The 19,802-nt window shown below is 53.8% G+C and overlaps 1 protein-coding gene across 1 annotated transcript; it reads left to right on the top strand.

The window, feature by feature from the left end:
- The first annotated feature begins 5,526 nt into the window (after window positions 1-5,526).
- Window positions 5,527-18,609, top strand: GRK1 (G protein-coupled receptor kinase 1). The gene is made up of 9 exons (XM_078869363.1): window positions 5,527-5,829; window positions 9,466-9,879; window positions 10,267-10,394; window positions 11,177-11,334; window positions 11,730-11,813; window positions 11,988-12,112; window positions 13,559-13,760; window positions 14,433-14,593; window positions 18,186-18,609. The coding sequence occupies exons 1-9, from the start codon at window positions 5,527-5,529 to the stop codon at window positions 18,324-18,326; spliced, it is 1,716 nt and encodes a 571-aa protein (XP_078725489.1). The 3' UTR covers window positions 18,327-18,609.
- Window positions 18,610-19,802: the final 1,193 nt, after the last annotated feature.

The following is a 19,802-nucleotide window of genomic DNA, read 5'->3' as shown; positions in this document are numbered from 1 at the left end:
AATTTGAGTACGGCTGGTCGGGTCACTCAGGTTACCATAGAACTTGCGTTCAGCAAGTAACGACAACAACAACAATCATTTACAATCGTAATGCGCATTTCAACCGTATAACCCAAGAAGTATGGCGTCAATCAACCCGGCGGTGGTGAATGTACGCGTGTTGAACTTCTTTCGCACCGTACGTAGCCAACCGCGCAAATCGGAGGTGCGGGGGAAGGCCAACAGACTAAACACAAAACTAATTTCTAAAGAAATGGTGCTCGAGAAGAGAAGCGTCCGTTCAGCTTCGGCAACAGGCCTCTGTGCTGACAGCATCGTAGGCAGCAGCAACGCGAGTAACAGAGATGTCAGCGTGTAAGGAGATCCCGAGAGAAGACAACTTCGAGGTGGTTGCAATGCCTTGGAGCAGCTGCATGAAACACCGTTTCGTGAAGCAGATTTTGAGATTCGTGGGCCAGTGTGGGCCACCGCAGGGCTTTTGACTGCGAGACCAACAATTCCAGACTGACCTCACCGATGGCACTGGGAAGGGCCCCCCAACTACCCACGTTTAACATTGGGGGCTAAAATGAAAGCATCATCGCCTTTCTCGGTGTCGTGGAGCAGATGTCTCCGGAGGATGCCCACGGTGATGATTGGATGTCTGGGTGACTCCATGGGACTCTGCGGGTCTCTGGGCCTCTGTGTGAGGGTCTCGTGTGAGTCGATAGGTCTCTCTGTGAGTCTCTGCATCACTGTGTGTGTGTTTGTCTATGGGTCACTCTGTTAGTCTATAATTCTCCGTGTGAGTCTAGCTGTTTCATTTTGAGTCTATAGGTCTTTCTGTGAGTCCCTGAATCACTATCTGTGTGTGTGTGTGGTCTCTCTGCTCGTCGCGGTGGCGAGATTTGAACTCCCTCGTCTGGTATACAGGAGGTCCTGGGTTTGATCCCGACCCTGATGCCTGTAGATTTGGAGTTTGCGTGTCTCTTTCTCCATTTTAGCAACAGGCATTTATAGTATATGGCAGCAAGACATTTCCACGTGATAAGCCACTTCGTTGAGCCATCATTTGTGGCCAGGTCGCTTCTAAAAATAGATATATTGTTCAGTGGGCCCTACCTAGTTAAATAAAAAAAATAGTTTTAGTTTATAGTCTACAAACCTCCGTGTGAGTCTGTGGGTCTCAATGGGTGTGAGCCTATATGCTGTACTCAGGCTGAAAGTTTCAGGATCAGGATCAGAATCAGAATAGTTTTTGTTTATATTGGATGAATCCGATGAGCTATAAAGCTCTTTTTCACAGATCTCCAGTAGGGGCGGGTAAGAACGTGATAACAACAAACAGTACAACACACAATAGCAGTGCACAGTACAAGAAAGGTAAAAAATCATCCATAAAACTCAACGTTTAACCTACTCACGCCGGCTTGTGCCCGCCCTCACAGTCGGCCATATTTGCGGAATACACCACGCCGCCGTTGACCCTGGCCATTGACTGAGCAACCCAACGTTGTGACAGGGATGTCTTCTGGCTTCTACATTATGTAACATCTTTTTCAACCATGTCGTTCAAGAAGCTTTCCATGGCTGTATCGGAGGAATCTCCATCTGGTACACGTACAATTGGAGGCTGATCGATGCCCATGTTCTGTATGCTGATGATCTGGTGATTGCTAGTCACTCAGAGGCGTTAGACGGTTAGAGGCTCTGCTGTTTTACTTGGAGCATGCTACTAAGAGGTGGGGCCTTACCATCAGCCTCTCCAAAACTAAGCACCTGCCTGGGTATTTTGTATCATCAAACACTCCACCCCCTCAACTCCCTATGTGGCGGGGCAGTTGTGTAGAGAGTAGGGAGGTTTCCATATGTGGGCAGTGTACTGACCAGCTCCGGTTTGACAGCAGAGGTCTCACTCCAAATCAGTCGACCAGCATTGTCTTTTCGTCAGCTGCGTAACGCTGTGGAAGCTACCTGGTCTGTCGCTCTACATGAAGCTTTAGGTCTTATCGGCCTCGGTCATGTCCTGCCTTCTCTATGCTTGTAAAACGTGGATTTTCCTAATGGAACATCAATGCCAGTTAGAAACATTCAGGCTGGCATGCCTACGATCCATCCTGGGTTTAACCAGACTGGATTGTGTAAGCTCACAAATCCTTGAAAGATTTGGACACAGTCCCATGGGTGAGCTTCTCCGGCAGGCAAGGCTGCGTTGGCTGGGTCATGTAGCCCGCATGCCCGGCCAACCGTATGCCCAAACAGCTTTTAATCGGCATGGGCTAGAGAAGAGATGGAATGATGTGGCATGAGAGGATGTGGAGCTGAGTGGACTTGCCAAAGACTGGTACTAGCTATGTCAAGATTGACCTCTGTGGTAGAGGCTCGTGAAGGACTCTACTGGGCAGTTGGAGGCAGTCGCCGTCAGAAACGGAGGACAGAGGAACGACGCTCAAATACGAGTGAAGTGCCGGGAAGTTTTACACAGCAAGTTGGCACAGTAGGGGGGCACAGGTGGTGCATGTGCCAGTCATCTCAGGCAGTCAAGCAATGCCACCTGGATCTGTCCCGTGACCTTCTACCAGCAGGCATTTGACAATTCACGTGGCTTTAAAATGCACATAGCCTGGCACAAGCGCCGTGGGGACGTCACCGCCACTTAGTGGCGAATGGCGGTTGTTGTTGTTGTAGTGACTAACTCGGAGACGATAAGACTTGGAGGCACTTCTTTATTAACAAGTACCATTGGGGTAACACTCTTAACAATTAGGCAGTCTGTTGTCGGCGACGCTACTCAGCCAGGACAGTCGGTAGGCTGCCTGACCAGCGGCGCCCCGAGATGGTAAAGACGGAGACGACGACGAGAAGAACGGTGACGAAGGACTTCAGCAGCACGACGGTGATCCCACTCCAACAGCCCCGAGCTCCCCTACAGGGGCCCCTCTTATACTGTCACGTGGACTCGCTCCGCCCCAGGCCACGCCCCCTTTCTGGAACCTACCAGCGGGTTCCTGCGGTGCCCTTCTGTGACCTTTCCCCTAGGCCCCCCTCCCGTGTCTCTCCTGGCTCGCTGACAATCAGGACTGCCGTACGCCGCAGATCCCCTTTCCTGCTAGCAGCCAGCGCTATGCCACTACATTGTTATGGGTCTTTGTGTGAGTCGATGGGTTTCTGTGTTCGTCAATGGGTCTCTGTGTGAGTCTTCGGGTTTTCTGTGTGAGACTACGGATCTCTGTGTGAGTCTATGGGTCTCTGTGTTTGTCAATGGGTCTCTGTGTGAGTCTATGGGTCTCTGGGTAAGTCTATGAGGCTCTGTTTGTCAATGGGTCTCTGTTTGAGTCTTCGGGTCTCTGTGTGGGACTACGGATCTCTGTGTGAGTCTATTGGTCTTGGTGCAAGTCGACATGAGGATGGCGGGCCCTCCACATTGAGCAGCAGCTCAACGTGCAGCGGCCGGTCTATCGCAAGATTTGTTTGACCCTGGAAGGAGTCGTTCACGAAGTGGCTGTCACTGCCTTTTCTGGCCCGGGGCGTCGGCCAAGGGCGTGCGCACACTCGATGAGATTCCTCGTCGTGCGTTCACGAGTAACCGTGGAGGTCGTGGGGAGGTCGTGAGGAGGTCGTGTAGTTACAAAGACAAAGATCCCCACAATATTGGGGCAAGTGCTGCTGTTAGCGATCACGTATCTCTCCAAGGCCGATGCTTACACACCGCACCAGGTACTCATCTGAGGCTGAGCCGACCTAGGGGAGACTCAGGACCGATTTAGATAATCGTCACTGGTGTTGGTCGTGAGCAGGAGAGGAATGCGAGTCGCTGGGTCCGTAGCGAAGCGCTAACCGCTACATTACCGCTCCCCACACGCAGTGTTCAGGTGTTGTTCAGGCAGTGGCCCGCTGAGACAAATTCACACACACACGCATGCTTATGAGAGACACGTGCTCTAATCCGATACAGTGACACACACACACGTGCTATAATCAGCTATAGCGGTTCACACGCTTAGGCACAATTATACAAACACGCTGACACACACAAAAGAGACAAAGATCCCCCGTATAGCCCTTTAGCAGTCTGTTGTGGCAAGTGCTGTTAGTGAGGACCTATGTAGGCCGGCATAGCGGACGAGAGCGGTGGTGTGTTCAGCACCATGCCCGGCCGCCTTTGTCTCTCCAGTGCCGATGTTTACACACCGCACCAGGTAGGCATTTAAGGCTGAGTCGTTCTAGGGGATGCCTAGGACTGATTCAGATAGTCGTCACTGGTCTTGGCGGCCGTGAGCAGGAATCGAAATAGAATCGTAATGTTCCTAACGCAATGTGCTAGTGTGCTAACCCACTGCGCCACCGCTCCCCCACTGATCAACGGCCACCGTTCGCCACGAGGCGGCGGGTGACGGTACCACGGCGCTTGTGCCAGGCTAGGTGGACCTAGTTGTCGTTCAACGACAGGTCACGGGACAGACCCAGGGACGCCACGGGTTGACAGAGACTGCCAGACGCGCCACCCGTTCTCCCCTCGCTCTAACAACCTTCTGCATTTTAGACGCCGGTGCGCTCTGCTTGCTGTTGTGAGCGTCTCTCTTCTGCCCTCCGCTGTTGTTGGGAGGGCAGCAGCCTCCCACTTGCAAATAGCCTCGAGGTGCACCTAGCCTGGCACTTCTTCTGCTTTCGTATGGCTGATGTAAATGAAGAGCAACAGCTACAATTTCACATTCGTTCAGGTGGTTAAGCGTCAGGAGTGTAGCAGTGTGTATCATCGCTGTGATGTCTCCTTCATATTTGTGGATCGGGCATTGCGTCGTTATACGTTGCACGGCCTGTTCTGGATGATCACAGCCTGAAACTGCCAAGCAGCAGCGTCCTTCACGAGCCTCCTCCACAGAGACCAATCTTGACACCGCTGGTACCAGTCGTCTACAAGTCCACTCAGCTCCACCTCTTCCTGTACCACATCACTCCATCTTTTCTCTAGTCCGTGCCTCGCCCGTTTAGCCCCCTATTTCGGGCCAAACAGAAGCTGCTTGGGACATGCGGTGGCTTGGCATGCGGCCAACATGACCCAGCCAACGCAGCTTCCTCTCTCTACCTGCCGGAGGAGCTTTACCGATTATGGAACCTATCCACATAGACAAAGATCACCCGGAGAGCCTTAATGGACCTTTGGGGCAAGTGCTGTTAGCGAGCACATATGCAGGCCAGCAAGGTACACGAGGGGTGGGTGGTCAACACCACGCCCGGCCGCCTTTGTCTCTCTGGTGGCGATGCTTACACATCGCACCAGGTACTCATTGTTTAGGCAACCTAGGGGAGACCCAGGACCCGTTTAGATAATCGTCACCGGTGTTGGCCGTGAGCAGGAATCGGACTCTGGTCGCCTGGTTCGTAGCGTAGCGCGCTGACCATTGCACTACACACACACACTACGTGCGCGCGTACCATGCGCTCTCTCTCTCTTCCGTGCAACGCAGGGCCTCCTCCTCCACCTCGTCATCCTCCACCTCCTCCTCACCGTCATCGTCGTCGTCCTCCTAGCCCCGGCCTACCACCATGGACATCGGCGGCCTCGAGACGGTGGTGGCCAACTCGGCGTACGTGGCGGCGCGCGGCGACACGGACGGAGGCGGCGGCGGCGGCGGCCGCGACCGCAAGATGCGCGCGCGCCTCAAGCTGCCCCACGTGCTGCGTCTGGACGAGGTGCGGGCACGAGTCGTGGCGCTCCACCCCGCGGCCTCGTCGCCCACGCTGCCCTCCTTCGAGCAAGTCTGCCACCTCGAGCCCATCGGCCGCCACCTCTTCCGCCAGTTTCTCGAGACGCACGCGGAGTTCCGGCCTGCCGGAGAGCTCCTCCAGGTGCGGGGGTTGTCTCTGAGCGGGTGGATTTTGTGCGAGTTGGTTGTTGTTGTTGTTGTTTGTTTGACCCGCACCGCTCTCGGTTCGGGCGCTTAGTCTGTCCCCGGCGCCGGAGCAGTTTGATTGCTCACCGATTGCAACGGGTGGCTACGTACGGTGAGAGAAATATTCAATTTCCAGGCAGTCCTCGCCTTACGAACTTCCGACTTACGAACACCCATACTTACGAACCTGCTTCCATGAAATATAAAAAAAAACATTGACGTGAAACGAGAACTCGCAATTGCAAATTGCACCGTGGAACTATTTTGTTCAGAGGAGCGACCCTCCGCAAGATGTGAGGAGTCGTCCCTCGCGCTGGGAGTGTGTGTGCACGCACAAGTGAACGTGAGTGTGTTGGGAGCGATAGTGTGGCGGCTAGCGCGCTGTGCAGGGAAAGTGGCTCACAGACAACACCAGTGACGACGATCTGAACCGGTCCGGAGCCTACCTCGCTCGACTCAAATGAGTACCTAGTGCGGTGTTACAACATCATCACTTGGGAGACAAAGGCGGTCGGGCGTGGTGCTGGCCACCCACCCCCTCGTGTGCCGTGCCGGCCTTCATAGGTGCCACTCGCTAACAGCACTTGCCCCAACAGCCTGTTAACGCTATACGGGGGATCGTTGTCGTTGAGGTGTGTGTGCGTCTTTGTCTTTGCGAGTGTGCGTGCTCCCGTCTGTGTGTGTGGGCATTTAAATACAGTGTATTATTGTGTTCCGACTTACGAGCCGTTCGACTTACAAATGGGTCTCAGGAACGAATTAGGTTCGTAAGCCGAGGACTGTCCTACGTACACACATTAGAATGTTCGTCCGCGTCGCTGCCTGCAGCCGACTGGACGAAGTTGGACGTGATCCATTATAATAGGTCACTTGCAACTTCCTCAATTACTAGCCACGTATCGAGAGGTATCATGGATGTGGTGTGCCGGGCGTGCGTGTCACGTGTAACATTTGCATGGGGTGGAGGAGTAGTGGCACAGCGGTTAGCGCATTGCACTATATGTCTGCAGGTGATCCGAAGTTGCGATTGATATCTGAACAGAGTCCTGGGCCCTGCCCCTTCGCCAATCCCCACTGACCATGCACGTGAGGAATGGTCAAACCTGTCCCACACCGAAACATGAGGCCCTCATCCAGCAGTGGATCAGCAAAGGGCCACTGCTACAATCTTATTATCTTAATTTTATACAGTGGGGAGTTGATCGGCGCTTGTCTACACATCCCGTGAGCTCCAAGGACTTTCGATAGTGCATGATCTCAGCGGCACTTATCCATCACGAGAAGCCGACTCTGGACCCGTTTCGACTTTGAGTGTCTCACCGGCAGACTCAGGCTTGCCCTATGGCCAGATAACAGAGGCGGAATGTCCACGTTGGTGAGCGATGCAACTTGAGGATGGCTTCAGGAGCAGCCCCATGAATGTGCGAATAGCTGCCGGCGAATGAAATCAAGTGGGCAGTGCCGTATCGCCTAGTGTGGTCCAGGGGCTGTGGTTGTCACGACGACGCAAGCCTGAGTGGGACCGAGTCTCCTAAGTCTAACCGGTGGGATGAATGGAGTGGGAAACAGGGGAGAGTTCCCGAGCGTAGGTCACCAAGCAAAGATGACACCCCGAACTTTGAATACTGGATACTGTGCTCAGTTCCTCCAACCTCACTGCGTTGATGGGATTCAATATATGGCAGCAACTCAGGTTGTGTGTGCTGTATGTTGAACTTTTTTCGCACTGTGCGTAGCCAACCGTGCTAATCGCAGGTACAGGGGAAGAAGAACAAACTAAACACACGAAACATCCACTGCCCGCTGCCGAGAGCAAACCACACGCACACACACACAGGTGCGTATGTACATGCGTACAGGTGATCTGATTATACTATATAGCTCACCGCTTGTGCCCATCTCTGTCGGTGCGGGCAGGATGAATTTTTAGGTCAAGAAGAGATCAGAAGCTTGTGGATGTGCAGACCCAGATTCTAATTAGATCAACACTCTGGCAGTGAGCTGCTGCTGCTGCCGCCGCTGGCTTACCATCGGCCATCAAGCAGTTGGGGGAAACAAGATTAAGGCCCCCGTGTTGCAAGTCGAGTGCATATTGTGTAGCGGGTGTGCAGGCGGTGCGCCTGCACCTTGGCCCACCGCAAGCGCCCGGCGCGGCTGCCTCGGGTATCCTCGTTCTGTTTGGCCACGAGGATCGTGAGTCGAATGTCGCAGGATCGTCACGCGAGGCGGTGGCTGCGGCCTGCGGGAGGCTTTCGCCCGGCAGTCGATTGGTCGTGGCCGATGACAACGACTTCGACAGTTCTGCCCGTAGCCGATCGATCTGCAGGGACACGTGCGGTGGGGTAAAGCGCGGGTACTACCGCCTCTTGCAAGGCTTCTAGCCAGCAGGGAACAGTGAGTGGGTCAGCGGCCAAGGAACGGAACGCGCCCGAGAGGAGATGAAGTGCTGACATCAGTTTGTGTGCCAAGTGGATTGCTACATCGCAGGGTCGTGGAAGGTGGCGGTGGTGGATTGGGGGTGGGGAATTGCTCTCATCCAGCAGTGGATTGACCATGGCTGACGATGATGATGAGGGCTACGCAGGTTCGGTCTCTCAATGCGATTCCATGCGTGCACCTCTCCATGCCTCCTTGCCCACTTTTCAGCTCTCATTTGTGACCAGGTCGCTTCTGAAAAATAGCTAGCTTAGTGCGCCTTACCTGGTAAAATACAAAACATATTTTAGTAGTTTAGAGTGACTGCAGAGGGCTGTGACTACCCGAGTACGTGGAACATGGAACTCGCGAGTAATCATCACTCAAGGCAATTAACCTCCCCCCCCTCCCCCCGTGAACTGAATTGAAGACCGCTTGCGTCCACCCGCCAGGGGTAATTGCAGATCTTCTGCTGAGTCGGCCAAATTGGTTTAGCCAAAATCAGCTTCGGTCGCTCTCATCATTAATTCCCCACGCACCCTTAGGGGGCTCCTCCGCCCCCCCCCCTAATGGGCCCACGGCGGCGTCGGTGCCACCAGCAGCGGCGATGCCAACACGAGCGCTCTCGATCTTTTCACTTGGTCGGCAGCGCCATGGTCACTGCCGGATGAAGGCCTCCCTCCCCGCGCCGCGTAGGTCTTATGCGGTCGTTTGACCACACTTTCACCTGGCCGCTCACTGTGGGTTAGTGGATGGTGGTGCTTGGGTAGATAGGTGGGGGCGGGGGGGGGGGATCGGTTCTGATGTCACTCGCCGCTGACGTTAGCCGTGGCCAGAAATGGACCGGGTTCATATAACCCGGTGCACTAACCACAACCCCACCACTCTTCCCCCCCACCACCTGCCCCCCCAACGATTGTCTTCCAGCCCCTTTGTCAGTCCACGTTGTGTCAAGGTGGTTATTTGATCATACCTTCCCACGCTGGTCAGTGCACGTTGGTGAAGCCGGTGCGGCTCATCTTTCACTAAAGCCAAAGGACGTATGATGGTGATGACGACGACGAACGTGACAACGTTGGCAACTATGATGACGTTAACAATGACGTTGATACTGCTGTTAAAAATGACGATGACGACTACCATCATCATCATTACTACTATGACTCGTCGCCGCCAGGCTTGCGAGGACCTGGACACGAGCGAGGAGTCGGAGAAGCCCACGAAGGGCCAGAAGATCATCGCAGAGCACATGGACGACAAGAAGCCCGCCTCCTTCTGCTCCTTCCTGAGCGCCGCGGCCATGGAGGCCGCCCGGGCCCGCGGCTCCTTCGCCGAGGCCCTGGCGGAGACGACGGAGTTCTTGCAGTCACGCAGCCTCGCCGAGTACGTGGAGAGCCCGCGCTACCTGCGCTACCTGCAGTTCAAGTGGCTCGAGATGCAGCCCATGGGCGAGGAGTGGTTCTCCGACTTCCGCGTGCTCGGGAAGGGCGGCTTCGGCGAGGTGTGCGCCTGCCAGGCGAAGGCGACGGGCAAGCTGTACGCCAACAAGAAGCTCAACAAGAAGCGGCTGAAGAAGAGGGGAGGCTATGAGGTGAGGAGGTGGTGGATGACGATGACGGTGGTGGTGGCGATTGCGATGATTTTATTATATTCTCGTGTATGTCGGTAGCAGCAATGTGGTTCAGGAGCTGAATGCCAATGTCGAGGATATGACAGCCAGATAAAAATCGACGTGACCACATGGAGAGAGAACTCCAAATATACAGCAGCAGGCGTCCGGGTCGGAATTGAACCCACGACCTCCTGTACACCAGGCGAGGTAGTGAACATCTCCTAGCCACTGCAGCACCCTCTCGCCACCGCGAGAGATGCGGTTGACACAAAGCTTCGGTTGCTTTGGAGACGCGCTTGCCACAGATGCGGTGTGCACTCTCGCGTGTGTCGGCGCGGTTCGCCGTCGTGCCGCCTCTCGCCGCAGGGCGCGATCGTGGAGAAGGTGATCCTGGAGAAGGTGCACAGCCGCTTCATCGTGTCGCTCTCCTACGCCTTCCAGAGCAAGCTGGAGCTCTGCCTCGTCATGACCATCATGAACGGCGGAGACCTCAGGTGACGGCGTCTTAGCCCGCGCGCGAGTCGGGGCGCGCCAGCAGGAGACGATGCCTCTTCTCTTCCGAGAACAACCGCAACTCGCCCAGACAACTATTGTCGTTCGTGTCATTGCGAGAGAAAAGACTCAACACGTTCGCCAATAACATCGCGGCATTGAAAGGAAAAAACATCTGATATGCGACGGTTCGGGCAACGGGCCTTCTCCAAGGCATTTTGCGCTAGAATAGATGATAGGAGACGTTTTGGCAATGCCGGAAACGTCGCGGATTACACGAGTCCGTGTTGCAGGGTCACCTTCCAGAGTCACCGTCGATATCACGGCTTCATCTCCCAGGGTCATCTTCTGGAGTCGTTTTCTTCTGGCGTGGTTTTCTGAGATCATGTTGTGGACTCATCTTGCGTGGCGGTGCTGTGTGGTGGTGCGTGGTGGTGTGCGATGGTGCTGTGTGGTGGTGGTGGTGGTGCACGGTGGTGGTGCGTGGTGGTGTGTGGTGGTGGTGCACGGTGGTGGTGCGTGGTGGTGTGTGGTGGTGCTGTGTGGTGGTGGTGGTGCACGGTGGTGGTGCGTGGTGGTGCTGTGTGGCGGTGCATGGTGGTGCGTGGTGGTGCTGTGTGGTGGTGGTGCATGATGGTGGTGGTGCTGTGTGGTGGTGCGTGGTGGTGCTGTGTGGTGGTACATGGTGGTGGTGCGTGGTGGTGCTGTGTGGTGGTGCGTGGTGGTGCTGTATGGTGGTGGTGCATGATGGTGGCGGTGCTGCGTGGCGGTGTCTCCGAGGCAGGTTCCACATCTACGATGTGGACGACGCCAACCAGGGCTTCCCGGAGGCGCGCTCCCTCTTCTACGCGGCGCAGATCGTGTGCGGGCTCGAGCACCTCCACCAGCACCGCATCGTCTACCGCGATCTCAAGCCCGAGAACGTGCTGCTCGACGACATGGGTGACCCCGCGTCCACCCTGCCGGACCCGCTCCTCCGCGTGTCCACCCGTCCACTCGCGAGCCACTCGCCCGTCCTCCCACCACGCTACCTGTCCAACGCGTCCACTCGTATCCACGCGCCCATGTAGCCGTCCACGTGTTTCCACTTCCTTTGTCTGCTCCCATGAAAGAACTTTGAAGCAAATCATTATTTATTCATCAAAGGCACGCGAACTGAAGAATACAAATGCAAAACTGATTGTGCAATAATAATAATAATAGCAATGCGCTGAAAACTAATATTGCACCGCATCATCGTGAGGCATTGCACTGCGGAAATCCCTGCCGTATTCTCAGCCGTCTGTGAACAACACCAAGAGGTTCCTCGCTAACAACCCCATTACGTGTGTCCGCAGGCCACGTGAGACTCTCCGACCTGGGTCTCGCTATCGAGATGAAGGAGGGACAGGACAAGACCAAAGGCTACGCCGGGACACCGGGTGCGGCAAACCTCTCCGCTCGCTTCTCTTCGTAAACTCTGCTCCCTTCACCTCTTCCGCACGGCGATTGCGTCGCTCGCTGGCGCCGCGTCACGACACACGAGGAGCCGTTTGTGCGTGCGTGCGTGCGCGCGTGGTCATTGCGCGTGCGTCCGTCCGTCCGTGCGTTTCCAGGCTTCATGGCGCCGGAGCTGCTGAAGGGCGAGCCGTACGACTACTCGGTCGACTACTTCACCCTCGGCGTCACCATCTACGAGATGATCCAGGCTAAGGGGCCGTTCCGCTACCGCGGGGAGAAGGTGCTCAAAACGCGGGGGGATGCAATAGGGATGCACGCGGAGACTCAGTGGGACACAATGGGGACATGTGGGGACACGTGCCGGACACGCGCGGGGGGGGGCCAATAGGGACACGTGGGGACATGTGGGGACTCAATGGAACACATGGGGACAAGCGGGGGACATGTGGGGACATACAGTACCAAGGAGGGATGTGTGGGGACACAGAGGGATGCACAGGGAGAGGGAGGGATGCACGGGGATATGCGGGACGTGTGGGGGGGGGGGCACTCTACTTTATAGTTTATTAAAAGCAACTTAACGGTTAGGATTTTCATTTAAAGGCCAAGAGCCTTACATGACATCTCATCTCAACCATTCCAATGCCCTGCTGCCATATAGCCAAGGGGACCCCCCCCCCCAGTGGCAGCTGCCCCTGTGTGGCGTAAGATGTATGCAGCAGGCACTGGCCTGCAAATGGGCATTGCCAGCCTAATTGTCCCAGCTGTGTCCTCTCGTCACGACGAGATGGAAGAGTAGGCCAAATGCCCTCCAGAACAATGTATTTTTAAATTTTACCAGGTAAGGTCCACTGAGCTATATAGCTCTTTTTCAGAAGCGACCTGGCCGCAAATGGATCACGTGGAAATGTATAGCATCCAAATACTCTAAATGCTTGTCGACTCTAAGTGTGGAGGGAAAAACCGGAGGACTTGGAGAAAAATCCACGCGACCACGGGGAGATTGAACACGCCAACTACAAATATACAGCAGGCGTCACGGGTCGGGATTGCATCCACGGCCTCCTGTATAAGAAGCGAGGTAGTCAACATCTCGCCACCGTGGCGCCCTCCCTCTGATGGAGGCCCTCTTTCACCGGCAGTGGCGTCTGTGGGCAATGGCAAACTGATAAATACATGATAATTGTTTTTTACCCTTTTATCTGGCAACAAAACTGACACCTTTTTTACAAGGAGTCATGTTTGCATTGACCACAATACCTGCAGCCATAATGCAAACAAAAAACATAACTCTGGTAATGTATGCACTGTCCTTGAAGTTGATTGGGCCACACCCGAGACAGCTTTCCTTAGAGCCTAGTCTCACATGATGTTGGACCAGATGACGCCAAAAGGCGCACAACTCAAAGACAATGCACCATCAGAGTATGAGAGCTCGGGGTAAGCATTTATACCATTTGAACCTCATTTGCCAGTAGAAAAAATATGATCATTGGTTTTTTACCCTTTTATCTGGCAACAAAACTGACACCTTTTATACAAGGAGTCATGTTTGCATAGACCACAATACCTGCAGTCATAATGCAAACAAAAAACACAACTCTGATAATGCATGCACTGTCCTTGAAGTTGATTGGTCCAGTTGATTGGTGATAAATACATTCCGTCGTAAAGCCGGGCCCCCTCGACTCAACGCTCTGGCTGTTGTCCCCTGGGCGGCGACGAGGTGGAGAACAAGGAGGTGAAGCGGCGGATCCTGCAGGACAACGCCAGCTACTCGGAGCGCTTCAGCGCCGACTGCCGCGCGACGTGCGAGGCGCTGCTGGCCAAGGACCCCGCGGCGCGCCTCGGCTTCCGCGACGGCTCCTGCGGCGAGCTCAAGAAGCACGGCTTGTTCGCCTCCATCAACTGGGGCCGCCTGCAGGCCGGTACGCTGGGCCCACCCAGTCGTCACGGGGACAAAGTCACTCGCTGTGCCGCATCTTCACGGGCCGTTGTGGGCAAGCGCTCTTAGCGAAGTGGCGCCTACGTAATGCTGGCGCGGTGGTGCGGTCGGCGCCACGCCGCCGGCCGCCGCACGGAATAATATACTCATTTGAGGCTGAGCCGACCTAAGGGAGGGACGCCCCAGGACCAGTTCAGATATTCATCACCGATGACGGCCGACAGCGGGACATGTATTCGGCTCGCCGTGTTCGTAGTGCAGGGATCGCCGAGTCACGCACACGGTCGCGACCTTCCGATTGGGAGTCGTTCGTTGTCGCGCTGAGCCACCTGCTGACCACAGCCTCCTCGCATAGCCTCTCCCAACACAGCCTTGCTGCCTGAGCTCCTCCACAGCGTCCTACAGCTTCCCATAGCCTTCAGTAGGCAGCTGCCATAGCGACCTGACACCCATTTTGGCATCTTCACTAAACATTGGTGGACACTACCTCTTTATAATCACTGCCTACTGGCCCTCACACGCATACACATTTCACGTTCCCCTTCGCCCTTGCACACCCTGCCCCCCGCTCCCCACTGTCCGCCGCTGCCCCTCGCTCGCTGCCCCTCGCTCGCTGCCCCTCGCTCGCTGCCCCTCGCTCGCTGCCCTCCCCCAGGGCTCCTGGAGCCGCCGTTTGTGCCGGACTCCAAGACGGTGTACGCCAAGGACGTGGACGAGGTGGGGGCGTTCTCCTCCGTGAGGGGCGTGAACCTCGTGGAGGAGGACAAGGCCTTCTACGACTCCTTCTCGACGGGCAGCATCCCCATCCCCTGGCAGGTGCGCCTCCGGCGACAGTCGACGCCACCGCCATCGACGTTGGACTTCTTTCACGCCGTGTGTAGCCAACCGTGCTAATGGGAGGTGCCGGGGAAGGAGATCACCGGCCATCGCGGGACAGAGGCATGCTCGGGGATATTTTAATATGATGCGAGGTCTTCTTGGTTCTTTCACGTAGAAGGGAAATAATAAAATAATACAAATAAAACATAATAAAATCATTTTCACGACGTTTCGGCCACAACGCAAGCAGCCGTCCTCAGGTGAAGAACAGGTCTGTCGAGAAGAGGTCCGAAACGTCGTGAGAATGATTTAATCATGTTTTATTTTTATTATTTTATTATTTCCATTCTACGTGACTTTACCGAAAGAACCAAGAAGAAGATTTACGAACCACTGCTGTGGAGTAGTCACGGTCTTCACCTGGCAAGGGCTGAAGCATCCGACACACACCACGGAAGGAGCCTGCACACAAGGCAGCAGACAGGCTTGGACATTGCCCCCCATGGGACCCTCACCTCAGGGAGCTTGAGACCCGCAAAGGCCCCCCTCGCCAGCCTCTCGCAGGGATTCATATTCTTGGTTCTTTTGGTAAAGTCACGTAGAAGGGAAACAATAAAATAATAAAAATATAAAACAATAAAATTCTCACGACGTTTCGACTGCAACACAAGCAATCATCATCAGGTGTGAAATCCACAGCAAGAAAATGTAAACAAGTGATAGCTCAACGAAGTGGCTTATCATCATGTGGACATTTATAGCAGCCAAATACTTTAAACGCATGTTGACTCTAAATGTGGGGGGGGGGAAACCGGAGGATCCGGAGAAAAATCGACGCGATCACGGGGAGAACACGCAAACTCAAAATATACAGGCGTCAGGGTCGGGATCGAACCCACGACCTCCTGCATACGAGACGAGGTCATTAGCATCTCACCACCGTGGCGCACCTGCGAGGTTGCCATTAAACGTGTAGGCCGCGAGTTTGAATGACAGGCTGCGCATACAACATTTATTAAAATCACTCGTGACTTATCTTCTTGTATAGATATTTTTTTTGGCTAACCATAGAACAAAGATGGCCACTGCATCGCAAGCTTTCAGATGTGCTTCTGCAGCTCTGGAAGACTCTTCCTTCTGATATTTGGAAGCCACTGGAGTTATGCACTTTTAAATCGTCTAGACTGAAGATTAATTCCTTTAGAACTGCTTTTTCTGTTTAGTTTGTTGTCCTTCCCCCGCACCTCCGATTATCACGGTTGGCTACGTGCAGTGCAAAGAGGTTCAACATACACGCATACAAACGCGCAGGCCGCAAGTTAGAATTACAGGCTGCGCGTACAGCGTTTTATCCAAATCACTCGTGACTTATCTTATCTTCTTACATAGATTCATATAGCGCCTCATCATTCCAGGCTGCTCAACAATTATATTATAAATTGTACATGGTCTGACGGCGGTTTAAACAAAGAGTGGGTTTGTTATTAAAAGTGTAGTTATGGTGACAGTTGGGAGAACAGGTGGGAGTGGTTAATGGAGGTGTTGGCTGCTGTCGCATTCAAACCGCCTGGAAATCAACTTGTCTGGCAGAGTGGACACTCGAGGAGGGGTAGTTGTTGAAAGGAGCAACGAAGAACAACACAATCAGAAACCCGCCCTCGTGCGCAGTGGCCTCTCTCAAAGATGTCCTCAATCGCGGCCTCCCCCCTTCTCTGTCCATGCTATTTACTCAACAACTTCTCCCAGTTGCATCCAATTGTTCGGATTACTTCTCTACCTTAAATCTCTTGCTGTCATCATCATCATCATCACGATCCATGCGCAGGTAGCCCGTGAGTGACCACTGCACATGTCGTCATTTGTTTCCACTTCCCTCTCTGTCTGGTGGTGCCAACATGCTCAGGCAGTGCGCACATCTTTCTGGCACCAATCTCTCGTGTCGCCAAGCCACTCTCTGTTAGTTCTTCCTTTCTTTCCGGTGACACTTTTTGCTGCCGCTAGAATGTTCGCAGTCAAAACCGCATTGACGTTCACTCTCGTGTTCTCTCATTGCACGCTCAAGAAATCTAACCCTACCGTTCTCTGCTTACTCTAATTGAGGATCTTGTAAAGGAGAGCCGACGCAAGGTTGCAGGGGGTTCGTCTTTTAATCCTTTTCTCCCATCCACACCTGTCCCCAGCCGTCTCAGTCTCGTTCCCGCCAAAAGCCCCTTCTTCCCGCCTGTTCTCCCCTTATATCTCCTCGATTACCCCTCCCCCTTCTCCTGTCACCGTCCCACTAACCCTCCTATTGGTGGGTTCCCTTCCCCTGACACTCCTACAATCTTGTTGTGTACCCTGCTGTGATCCGTCACACACTCACGTTACTCAATCGTGTGTCTCCGTCCGTGCAATGTTTAACATCCCTTCTTCTTGAAAACCACACTTGAACACAAATAGCACAAACAGCAGCAAAAGCTGTACGGGCGCCTCAACGCGTTGTGAGGAACGCGCGTGCACACGCGCGGAGTGCTTAACCCTTTCGGAAGCGTTTCATTAGCGGCATAAAAGCCTGCTTGGGCAACAGCCATCAGGGTCAAATGCGTTGGCATGTTTAAATGAAAAAAATTATATTCCCAATGCAGCCGGTTTCCACTGGGGTTCATCTTTCACAGCAACGCAACGTCACGCTAAAGTTCTGTTCGTGTTGGATCGTCTTTACGTGAGTTATGGTTGCCCTCCCTTCCCCCCCCCTCCCAGCTACTGATGGAGGGACATAGCTGACGCCGAACGCTTTCAAGCTAAGTTGGAAAGCGTTAAAGAGAAATTAACCTCGTGCCGATCGGACCGTCCGCGAGGGGCGGGCGGGCGGGCGAGCGGGCGATGAAGGATGCTAACCTGATACCCGCGGCCTTGTGGCAGCTGACGGGCCGCGCTGACAGCCCTTGTCCACCACCGCTCCCTCTCGCATTCTCCACCTCGATCGCCGCTCACCACGCTCTCTCGGCCGCACAGCTGCCTGCTTTGGAAAGTGAAACAAATAACAGGGGGGGGGGGGGCAGGGGGGGAGAGGTTTTGGTATTTTTTTGTCTCGAAGAAGAAGCAGGGGCCCACGATCGTTATCGCACGAATCGCTGGTGGCGGCCCGCGGAAAGTGGATACCGCAGAGCTACCTCTGGGATCCCTTCAAGTGGCTGCTGGCCCACACACTAGGGGCCACTATAGCACTCTCCCACCCGCCCTGCCACAGAGAATAATATTCGTCACACGAGAAGTAAAAACTTATATTTTTAATGTCTAGAGATAAAATGTAGCGAACGTAAGTGCGGAACCAAAGTGGGTATTGTTGTTCAGTCGTCGGAGACAGGCGGCTGAACCCAGGATCTTAGCGTCAGTTCAACACAGATATCTGAGCCACTCGTGTCAATGCGGGAATACTTAGGTGTCATGTACGTACGTATGTTGAACTTCTTTCGCACTGTACGCAGTCAATCGTGCTAGGTGCGGATCAATGACTTTGAAGGGCGCACTGGTGCGTCATTGCGAACATTACGACCATCCCGCCGTCTCTCCCCCCTCTCCGTGCCTCCCGATTGTCCATCCCTGGCAGGAGGAGATGATCGAGACGGGTGTGTTCGGAGAGCTGAACCTTTGGCCGGCCAACGGCTCCCTGCCTGACGACCTCTGCAAGGACAAGGTCCCGACATCGGATGGAGCCGGCGCTCGCTCCTCCACATGCACCGTGCTGTGAGCCGGCGGTGCTGCCCGGCCACTCAGAGGGAAGATTTAAGGAGCTCCTGGAGAATCTTGAGTACTACCCCTCCGAGAGAGCCTCCTAGAGAGATACCATCAGCGTAGGTTCTCGCGGTTGTCGGGTCATCCCGCGCGTTGCTAGGCGCGACGTCCGACGTTTCGCCCCACGTGCTGGGAGCTTCTTCAGCCACTGGATACGGATTTCCTATCTGTTGTGAATTTTCGGGCAGTCTTTTGTTGTAAACCGAATTCACTTCCCGAAAAAGCTCCCAGCAGCACATGCGGCCGAAACGTCGGACATCGTACCGAACAAATACGCGGTACAACCTGTCAACGTGCATCATGTTTATAGTTTTATCATTTGTAACGCTTTCGAACGAAGGCTGTCGGCATTAGTTCCATCCATCTGTCCATAAAGGGGCACAACTATAATGTGTGCAAACATGATGCAATATAAATTTATTTTTATTCGTATTTTAAAGTTGTGTCGATATTAGGGACCCCTACCCTTTTAGTCCAATTATTGACAAGGTTGGTCCAAAACTGGATGAACATTTTTAAAACAGTAAATAACCCCTTCCTCCCCCCTCCCCCATGATGATGATGGCGTCACACATTACATGCGTGCGTTATCCGATGAGGTAATTACAGGCAGCGTCACCAGGTGATGTCGCGCGTTGTGTTGCGGCTGTAATTAAACGAAAACTCACCGCACGTGTGATATTCGGCTGAGAACACATTCGTAGTTTACTTGCGTGGAATGGGTTGTCAGCGTAGAACCCGTCGACGTTTTAAATCATTTCGTAAAGCAATCGCTTAAATTATCAGCCTGGATAACTAATCGAGTTAACATTGCCAGCGTCGTTGTATGTACAATTAAGCAAATTATCACAGTTGCAATGAAAGATAAGGATGTTTTATGTCAGAGCTCTCATAAGCGGCATTTGCATGTTGCCCAAAGACCATGGCTTGATGGCAATTTTTGGGGAATTGTTGCCAGCAATTGTTTCAGGAAACAGTTGTTCAAAAAAATGGCCGCCCAAAAAAAATGGCTCCCCCCATACTAGGAAAAGGAGATGGCAACCTCCAATCAGATTTCAGATAGTCGTCACATGGACTACCCAAGGTTGCATGATCTCCCTCTAAACAATCGCATCGTTACACTTGTCAACAAACTCTTTGTCTTCTCCTGCGTAGTTTTTTCTAGGTTGAGCTGCTGTACGGCTTCTCTGTGGTCCGTTCTCAGGTTGCAACGCGTGTCGTCGTTGTTCGGTGCCGTGTCCGAGGGTTTCGTTCCATGTGCTTGGAGCTTCTACCCAAATTGAACTGCACTTAGTTGCTAAAGAAGCTACCAGTACGTGAAGAAAAACGTTGGACATTGTACCGTAAAATGACACGCAGTGCAAACCAAAACCACATGGGAGAACCAAACTCTTATTTTCGTTGGCTTGATGGAACTACGTCATCTTACGCC

This window comes from Lampetra fluviatilis, chromosome 27, assembly GCF_964198595.1.
Source record: "Lampetra fluviatilis chromosome 27, kcLamFluv1.1, whole genome shotgun sequence".
Taxonomy (NCBI): Eukaryota; Metazoa; Chordata; class Hyperoartia; order Petromyzontiformes; family Petromyzontidae; genus Lampetra; species Lampetra fluviatilis.
This window is presented reverse-complemented; position numbering and strand designations above follow the sequence as displayed.

Excerpts from the sequence above, each read along its gene's own strand:
- GRK1 (XM_078869363.1), top strand. The coding sequence starts at position 5,527 with ATGGACATCGGCGGCCTCGAGACGGTGGTGGCCAACTCGGCGTACGTG. Across the intron at positions 9,880-10,266 it reads AGAAGAGGGGAGGCTATGAG|GGCGCGATCGTGGAGAAGGT; the intron begins GTGAGGAGGTGG and ends CTCTCGCCGCAG. Across the intron at positions 11,814-11,987 it reads AGGCTACGCCGGGACACCGG|GCTTCATGGCGCCGGAGCTG; the intron begins GTGCGGCAAACC and ends GTGCGTTTCCAG.